The sequence below is a fragment of the Cucurbita maxima genome, unplaced genomic scaffold (genome assembly GCF_002738345.1).
Source record: "Cucurbita maxima cultivar Rimu unplaced genomic scaffold, Cmax_1.0 Cma_Scf00079, whole genome shotgun sequence".
NCBI classification, from domain to species: Eukaryota; Viridiplantae; Streptophyta; class Magnoliopsida; order Cucurbitales; family Cucurbitaceae; genus Cucurbita; species Cucurbita maxima.
The window spans coordinates 44,129-53,637 of NW_019272095.1; the positions used below are offsets into that span (position 1 = coordinate 44,129).

At 36.2% G+C, this 9,509-nt stretch overlaps 2 protein-coding genes across 4 annotated transcripts in view; one reads left to right on the top strand and one right to left on the bottom strand.

The window, feature by feature from the left end:
• LOC111472568 (origin of replication complex subunit 1B-like) overlaps positions 1-7,248 on the top strand; it is a 28,167-nt gene extending 20,919 nt beyond the window's left edge. For both annotated transcript variants that reach the window (XM_023118171.1, XM_023118172.1), the window contains 3 exons: positions 4,863-4,939; positions 6,466-6,549; positions 6,862-7,248. In XM_023118171.1, the coding sequence (XP_022973939.1) occupies positions 4,863-4,939; positions 6,466-6,549; positions 6,862-6,925 (225 nt within the window). In that variant the 3' untranslated portion in view covers positions 6,926-7,248. The remainder of the gene's footprint in view (positions 1-4,862; positions 4,940-6,465; positions 6,550-6,861) is intronic.
• Positions 7,249-8,777: 1,529 nt separating this feature from the next.
• Positions 8,778-9,509, bottom strand: part of LOC111472596 — an 8,224-nt gene continuing 7,492 nt past the window's right edge. Inside the window, exons 6-7 of one of the 2 annotated variants that reach the window (XM_023118216.1) lie at positions 9,269-9,410; positions 8,778-9,138 (exon numbers count right to left, since the gene is read on the bottom strand). In XM_023118216.1, the coding sequence (XP_022973984.1) occupies positions 9,098-9,138; positions 9,269-9,410 (183 nt within the window). In that variant the 3' untranslated portion in view covers positions 8,778-9,097. Of the gene's footprint in view, positions 9,171-9,268; positions 9,411-9,509 lie in introns of both variants that reach the window. The other variant, XM_023118215.1, reaches the window with a different exon arrangement.

The following is a 9,509-nucleotide window of genomic DNA, read 5'->3' on the forward strand; positions in this document are numbered from 1 at the left end:
CCCCCCCCCCCCCCCCATCTTCCGCTCTTCTTTTCTCCCATTTCATCTTCCCATTCCATTTAATCTTTACATTCTCTCTCTGAAAAGCTGCTCAAAAACTAAATAAAAAAAAAGAATGTTGCATAAACAAAAAAAACTACCTTCACCTCCTCTCTCTTTAGAAATCTGCAGAAAAAAAAAAAAAAAAAAGAGGTTGCATAAATGATAAACATCAACTTGGCTACCATGTCATCCTTCTATTAGGTCAACGGTCAACTGACCTTTAGGATAGATTATATTCATTTTCCAAACCGCAGAAACTAAAAATGTCCTTTTTGAAATTTCATGGACCAAATAGATACCAACTCTAAACCTCAAGTACCAAAAGTGTATTTTACTCAAATCTTTATTAGCTAAAGCTTCGAATTCTGTATCTTTAATTAAGCATGGTATTGCATACAATTGGTGTACTATAAGGAATCTCTCGTACAATCAGTATATTAATATCACAAATATTAGTTCAAAGCAACGTCACTCAGTCTTTTGATAGGATTGTACTCTCTTTCCTAAAACAAAAATGTTCACAAGATAAAACTTAACTCCCACGCAAGAACAAACTAAACATACATTATTTGATATTATCAGCATAGTCTAATTAGCAAATTTCACGTAAAACCAAATAAAAGAAAGTCTAACAAACAATCTAGGGTGCAGTTCCCTTACCCCTCCCAGCATACCTATTAATTGTAGGAGGTCTAACATTACCCCTTGATTAAGAGGAACCCTTGTCCTTAAGGTTAAAATTTGGAAACGGTTGGTATATTTCTTCAAGCAGTTCCCACGTGGTTTCATGCTTGGGTAGATCCTTCCCTTGGACAAGTAATTCCATAGCCCCATAATCAAAGTTAGGGTGACAGCCAAAAATGTCTTAATGACTTAGTTATCCATTTGAATTTCAGTCTACATGAGTGGGTTCATATGGACCTCATGGGTTGGGCCAAGGGCCTTTAGTTGGGACACGTGGAAAATGGGTTGAATGGTTGCTTTCTCTGGAAATTCTCACTCGTACGCTACTTGTCCAATAGGTTCAATGACCCGATATGGCCCATAGTATTTGGCTCATAGCCTTTTCGTTTTGTCATTTTGCCATTTAGTTTTGACGGTAGGATCTAAAAATTGAGCTCAGTGCATTTTTCGATCAACAAACTTTTTCATCCATCCTTAGGTTAAGTTCAAGTGAGCTTTTAGTCATAAGAGGGCCTTGTCTTGACCGGAAAACTGCTGGTCTAACGTAGCATTATCCATTTTCTAGGAACCATATAATAGCATGGGAATGAGGTGGTCGACCATAAAAGGCTTGGGAGGGTGTGATTCTGATGGAGACATGATTTGTCGTGTTGTACCAATACCCCGTGCATGGCAACCATCCCACCCACTTCGGGTTTTTCACTACATAAACAACGCAAATATGTTTCTAGGCATTTATCGAAAGTATTCGTTTCCCTGTTAAATCGTGGGTGGTAGGTTGTGCCAATGAAGTTGGGTGTCCTGTAATCAAATTATTCTGTCCAAAAGTGATCGAGGAAAATTTGATCCTTATTTGAGACAATATGCTAGGGAAAACCATGGAGGTGAACCACTTCACAAACGCATTCGCCATGACTTAACATTTGATGGGTGAGACGGGAACAAAAAGGGCATACTTGCTCAGTTGATCGACCACCCCAAAGATAACCTCCTGCCCATTTGACTTAGGCAATCCTTCCACATCCATGCTGATGTCCTCCTAAATTTGATCAAGGTGAGGGTAGAGGCGGAAGAAACTGGATCGGCAACGTTGTGGTGTTTTATTCCATTGGCCAATGCGACAACATTCCACATATTCCTTCACGTTTCCCTTCATTCTACCTCGGAAACCACTTGTAAGTTTGCAAGAATCTTGAGTGGCCCCCCAAAATAGAGTCAATGGTATGTGTAGGGCTATCCTTAAAATCTTTGAATATTTTGATAGGACCAATCTTTCCTCATAGAGTAGTCTCTTTTAAGTCATTGGATAACCTTGACCAAGTATGAATCTTTGGATACCTCTTCCTTAACTGCCTTGTTGGGTCTGACATTTGTAACATTCGTGATGATAATTTCCCTCGTATGACATTCGTGATAAAGCAACAGCTGCCTTGTTGTTGGCTCTGGGCTGCTGCTGACTTTGATAGGCCTGAAATGATTACGTTTTTTTCACTCAAGTAAGCTATGGGTTCTTGTTGTTCAAAAGGATTGTCCCTAACTCTGTTTTGAACATGTCAGCTTCCACAACAAAAGGCAGTTCGAGATCAGGCGAAGCTGAAATTTGCATGATAACTAAGGCATGCCTCATCCGTTCAAAGACCTTGGTGGCTTTTTCTGTCCAAATATTCTTCTTGAGTAAATCAGATAGTGTAGTGATGATGACTTCATAATTTGCTATGAACGTTCTATAGTAGCTAGTTAGTCCAAGAACCCACATAACTCTATTAGATTTGTGGGCATTGACCACTTGAGCATTGCTAGTACTTTCTTCATGTTTTCTTTAATGCCCTATTTCAGCATCATTGATCGAGCTATTTTGTTTGCTCCTTGGGAAAATAACATTTCTTCATGTTGGTGTCAAAATAGTTCTCTCAAAACATTATACACTATTGTCCGACGAGTCAAGTGAGTATCTAAATGAGGGTTATAGATCAAGATGCTGTCGAAGAATACCAATATGAACTTTTGTAGGATGGGCTAAAATATCAAATTCATGAGAGCTTGGAACGTGGCCGATGCATTTGTGAGCCCAAAAGGCGTCACTAGAAATTCATAATGGTTGTCGTGCGTGAGGAATGTTGTTTTGGGATATCTTCACAAACTTATATTTGGTTGGTACCTCGACTTCATGTCAATCTTCAGAGTACATGTGAGACTTGTAGAGTTTGTCGAGGAGTTCTTCCACCATGGAAATGGTGAACTTATTCAATACTGTGACCTGGTTAAATGCCCCAACTTCCATCTTTTTTTCTTTGAAGTAACACAAGGATGACATAAGGACTTCCACTTGGGCAAATAATACCCGTGGCTAACATTTCAATTATCAAATGCTTTATGTTTGTTTTCTACGGGGCCTTGCCCCTTTAATAGTTGGATTTGATGATTGATGACTCTTTGGTGGGAGTCCCTGCGACATGTGAAAAACAGAATGATATTTATTAAGCAATTGATCTACTAAACTGGGATTGGGGCTCGGAACGGTTGCCACTATTTGGATGATCTGAAATTGCGGATATAGCCTCATTCTCACCATATTTCCCCAATGTTGATTGTCCCATAATCAAGATAGGCTTTTGAGCGTAAGTGTAAGGCCACTTTAGATGCTAAAGTCACTGTTTGTACACATTATCCCGATGGAGTGGTTAAGACTCTGGTTTTTGTTCTCTAGTGAGCTCCTTTGGTGGGCCATAACCCTAGGGCTGCATCTTTGAAGAGTTGAGCCGTGGACATCGTTTTTCTAAGCCCTCTGGTTCCAAGCACAGTACCTTAGCCCTAATGGTGGGGTTTAAACCATTTAGGAAAGTACTTTCAAGCACATATTTATTTAGGTTAGGTAACAGTGCTATTAATTCTTCAAACCGCCTTCTGTAATCAGCTACAGAGTCCTCCTAGGCTAGACATCGCAAGCTCAAAATCCCTTTTCACGAAGGACAAAATTCAATGATAATAAATCCATGGTCATTCCAATCCGTGCACTTCTGGCAATTGGTAAGCCAGCCAAACCAGGAGAGGGCCTCCCCTTCGAAACTTACCACGGATATGATGAACTTTTTGATTCTATCAATCTACGAATCTCAAAGTATCTCCTGCGTGGAATAATCATGCGTCTAGCCCTTCACCTGAGAAGGCCAAATTTCCACTTTTTTGAACTTGGCTTTGTTGCTCGTGGCTAGTTCTTGGGAGCTTTGGGAGGAGTCTCTCCCTTTGTCTTCTGTTTTCTCTCTTTAAAGACAATGTTCCCTTGTCGTTTCTTCTACATTCTTCACCCAACTTTTTGCATTTTCTGACACTAAAATGTCTAACCCCTTTTGAGAATATTTGCAGAAAAGACACAAACCTACACAACTATTCGACAATGTTGTTTACCAAGCTATAACTTGGTGTAAACTGTTTAATATTTTTACTTCCTATAGTTATACCTCCCTCATTGCGAATTGGGAAGGTCTTTTGTAAACACCATAGATTATACCTCCTTTTTGTAAATTTCAATTATCAATGAAATTGTCTCTTATAAAAAAAAAAAAAAAAAAAAAAAAAAAAAAGTCAACGCCTTTTGCATTTCCCCCATTTGTTCTGCTATCTTTCCTAGACTTTCTTTGATACCCACTAGCTTGTGTTCGGTGTGCTCACAACGTTCCTTGATTTTATCCTGCATCATTCCCTGAATCTGCCTCAGATTCAAACAACTCTAATTCCAATTTGTAAGGAATCTCCCTTAGAATGAGTAAACTAATATCACAAAAGACAGCCCAAAAAAAAGCGATACAATGTCAGTCATCCTTTTGAGAGGGCTGTACTCTCCTTCCTATGACAAAAGTCTTCACTGGATAATTCTAACTCCCACAAAAAAAAACAGACTAAACATATAAAATCAGCAGCAGATTACATGGAAAACCGAACAAGAGAGAGTCTAACAAGCAACCTAGGGTGCAATTCCCATCCTGCCCCTCCTAGCATACATATTAATAGTAGGAGGTCTAATATGTAGATGAGAAGGTTTTTTGTCACAATTTTTTCTCGTTAATTAACTCATCATTCTAGAGAGCGAAATTTCATACTGTAAATATATTCATTACTGTTTTCTGTTTGTACTACAGCTTGCCATGACTGTCTCGTATCTTTGTACAAGCAATGGAGAGGAATTTCCTGGATATGATGCTCTCTTGAAAGTTGGGTAAGTGATGCCATTGTATTCTATATTGTTATACGCTTCATAATTATTTTTTTGAACAAGAATTATGCATTATTTTTTCTATAAGAAAGCAGCTTTTATTAAATAAAATGAATGAGATATGGGGCAAACAAATATTACAAAGAACCACAACAAGGTTGGTTACACGATTTGGAGGACAGGGGAAGCGTGAAATTGTTTTCATTTGGCATAATTTCCAGCTTTCAATTTTCATCTGTTTGCTTCCCAAATTTACTAATACTTGCATGTCACGTATGTGTTTCATTTCTTATTTCATTACATTTGGCAAAGTAATTTATTTATTATTTTAGGTAAATTACTCTTTTGGTTTCTGATGTTTAAATTAGTCCCTAGATTTCAAAACTAAACAATCAAATTCCAATGTTTATAAAATGTTTGATTTTGTTCCGTGAACTAATGAAATCTGTTAGTTAATGAAAGATGCCGTGGTAATTTTGAAAATAAAAAATATATATTAAAACTATAATAATAATAATCATAATTAAAAATAAGTTTTTCTTTCCTCCCACCCTTCCCTTTCCTTCTCCTTCCTTCAATAAATTCACCGTGGTTGATTCTGGTGCTGCAGCAGCTCTCTTCCTCTCTCATCTCTCTTTTTTCTTTTCTTCTTTTTCATCTTTTCTTCATCAGTTTTTTATTTTTTATTTTTTTTTTATTTTTCAAATCTAATATTTAAACCCAGATCTGAAAAAAAATATCACCTTTGTAACGAATGTGGGGGTAACGGGGATGTGTGGTGGAATCGTGTTCGGCCACTGCCGAGATGGGGGAGCTGTCTCAAATATGTGGATTCTTGGGTTCGCTGATTCATGGGTAGTTATCAAAAGAAATAATCCAAGCATTGATTGTTATTGTGACGTTTGTAAGCTCAGTTTTTCATAATTTATTTTACTAATTGTGTTTGGTATAATTTTCCTTGAAATCATACTATTCTATACAATTTCTTGTTATATGTTTGTGTACGTATGCTACCATGGTGTATCATTGGAGGTGGTCCGAAAATTTTTGGAGTCTTGTGCTAGAATTTTAGCCATACAATGGCCAGTGTAGAAGACTACAGAATAACTCTTTATGAAATGAGGAAAGATTTACTGGCCATCATACTCTTTGGAGTATTAGTCACATTGAATTATATTACTTATTCAGGTTTACTTTAAGCATAACCAATGATATTCTTCGATCGATGGATTGATTCATAGTTGACCGATTGAAGCAGGAAAGTTCTTTTAATGTTGTGGAAATCTAATAATTTCTTGCTATAGTCTGGATGCCTGAAGGCACAGGCAAGCTTCAAGTCTTTTGCCTGTCAGGCTGAGAATACTGGAAACGTTAAATTGTATGTTTTTGTTGTGTGAAGCTCTTGACCAGACTTCACATATGCCCCAGTGGTCTTACCTTTTAGTCTATGATATTTGCATTTGCTTTGTTATTCTATATTAGCTAACTGTGTTTTTTTTTTTTTTTTTTCCTGATTCTTAATTTTGCAGCTGCAGGCTTGGTGAATGCAGAATTATTTTATGTGAATCAGGATCAAAACACCGATTGCAAAAGTTACAGCTTAATTTTCCAAAGTTAGTCTTATTAAAGCTATATACTACCGTTATGTTAAGTTTACATCATCATTGACTAGGAAAACAAATAAATGAACGTTGCTATGTACCATGTCCATGCAATAATAGTCGTTTTTCAAGTACTAAAGATATCATTCATAATGGTATTGGCCGTTAACCTGATAATAGATTTGATCTTTTAAAACGAATTGTTGTTATATACATCCTTATTGGACAGGAAAGCTTTTCTTTTCTCACCATTATATATGATTATAGTTAATAGCTTGATGTAGTAGTGTGATTTAACGTAATTTTGTTTTCACTCTGATGCAGTGATGACGTCTCCTTTGCATTGAAAGACAGTAAGGATCTACCTTGGTTGGCCAAGTATCTATGAGTTAGTTGCTAATGTCTGTAAGAAACAATTTTGATGTTATAGTATATCAGTTTCAATTTCTCCCATAAGAAACATTTGAACCCTCCTTTGGAAATGTGGGAAACATGTCAGGTTTAAGCTACTCTTTTTCATCTCTTAATTTGTTCTCATGGGAGGCTTGTTTTTTAGATAAGTAAAGTTGTCTACTGAGAATTATGTTGTGACAAACAATGGTTTCCATTGTATACTATGAGTAGTGTCTAACATGACCCTTTTGGAAGCTCTTAGTCGGCGGTGGCCAACTTTGAAAGCAATATGCCAATGACGATATTATTTACGTTCAATTCTCCTGGCAAACGAACTTTAGTTTACTCAATAAGTTGTCATTGTATGTCATTGTATGCTGCCTCATGTTGAGTCTCATTTCTGGTCATTGAAGTAGGTAGCTAGACAATCAAAGAACAAACTAGGAAGGTGTTAGAACAAGAATCTTGTTATTAAGAGCTAAGTCACACATGAAATAACTATCAAGTTCCACATGTTTAGTTTTCTAATAAAGATAGGGTTTGCACTTAAGTGAACTGCATTAAATTATCCCACCACAAAACTTATGGCTTAGGTTAATGAATACACAAATAATCAAACATGGGTCAAAGCCATCAATTCAACAGCAACCATAGCAAGAAAAAGATGTTTAGACTTTGTACTTGAAGAACAAATGAACGGTCCTTAGGGTTCATCAACCTCAAGAAAGTCATAGAGAACAAGTTCTAGTGGAGTAAGAAGTAAACCGTGATAATTAACCAATTGCCAATGAATAATATGTACATGCACATATTGACATGCCTTGTTAACACTAAAATATCTCATGATGTGTTAACGTGCCATATTGTAAAGCGCCAACAGTATTCTGGCTTGAGGGCCTTGGTCCTCGATTTTGATTTCTTAAGCATGGTTATTGAAGACCTTGGTTAGTTTTTAGTTGTGAGAACTTGAATTTTGATTTCGATTTTATTCTTGTTTTTTATCCAGGTTTCTCGTTCTTGTCCTTGGTCTTTGTTCTTGTTCTTATTATTGTTCTTAATTCTTGTCCTTGTCCCTAAGACACTCCCTAAAATTTACGGTACAAAATATGAATCTCACAACTTGTGTCCAAGGCTTCATGGGTTCCAGACGACACAGCTGAATACCTACGTCAAAGGTTTCATGCATTTCAAGAGAGTTTAAACGTGCATCCATCATGTGTTCTCTATGATATAGTTTGGAATCTACATTTGGGGATTCATGTGTTCCCTACAGTGTAGTCTGAAACCTATGTTCAAGATTTCATATGTTTCAAGTAATGCAGTCTAAATACTTATGTTAGGGCTTCATATGTATCCCTGCAACACAGTCTAAATGGCTACGCCCATAGCTTCATGGTTCCTAACAACATAGTCTGAAGCTGACATCTTGGTCTTCATATATTTCCTATAATGCAATTTGAAACTCTACATCCAAAGCTTTTTACGTTTAAAGCAATATGCTCGAGGAGATTCTTAGGTTCTAAGTTTGTGTAGAGTTGTACTTGGCCGTTTTTGTGTCAGGGTGGGCTTAGAGCTTTGTGTTGCGCATTTATCTTGGTGCTTTATTTTTGAGATTTTGATTAAAAAAGCCATTAAGAATCTAAGTTTTCCAAGTTGAAATTCACTAATTTTCATTAGAAAAATAGATGAATGGTCCCTTAGGCACTTATTAGCACTTATTTCAATATTTGAAAAATAGGATCATGCTCTTTTACCAATTCAAAGGAGACTTAGTTTATGAGGGATTATAAATAAAATGTTCGATAGAAGATCAATAATACTTAAGGTGTTAGATATAGTCACATGAATATAATAAACTTTTGATCTAATTGTAATTACAAACTTGTGAATACCGACTTATATATAGTGGCTTTATCCATAGATACAACTCTATATATCACTTCTTTTTCTTTAATTAAAATAGCATAACGTTTTATGGTAGCATGTACATGGCTGACATAATCAATGTACACGTTAACTTTACAACCTTTCATTATTGGGATGGTTGTCAGAATGCCCAATTCATAGCTTTCACATCCCCTATTGAATTTCAACTGATTGTATAGCAAGTTTGGCGGCCACTGTAGAAATATTTGCTTTACTTAATTCCAGAGATCTATCCAGCCTTTCAAAAGTATGCTTGATATCCATTGCTTCGAGTTTTTTTAGCTGCAAACTTTGTAACTCAGATTTAGTTGATCCTGAAAAGTATATAAATTAATTTATTAAATAAATAAACTCTATTGATTTTTGTTCCGATCGGATATCCAAAGCCTGGTCTAGTTCAAAGAGAATTTACCTGAAATTGGTTGGAAGGCTGCGAAGGAAATTCTTTCAGCTAAGGATGGTACAAAATGTTCATCAATGTCCACATATATACCCTTTTCAGCCCAAGTAAGTGAGTTCAGAATATGAGTTTGCAATAATGCCTCCTTGGGAGCCTGGTGGTAAAGAACATATATTTTGAACATTATCTAACATTATTAACAGTGAGTTTAGTATGATTTTTCAAAAAAAAAAAAAAAAAAAAAAAAAAAAAA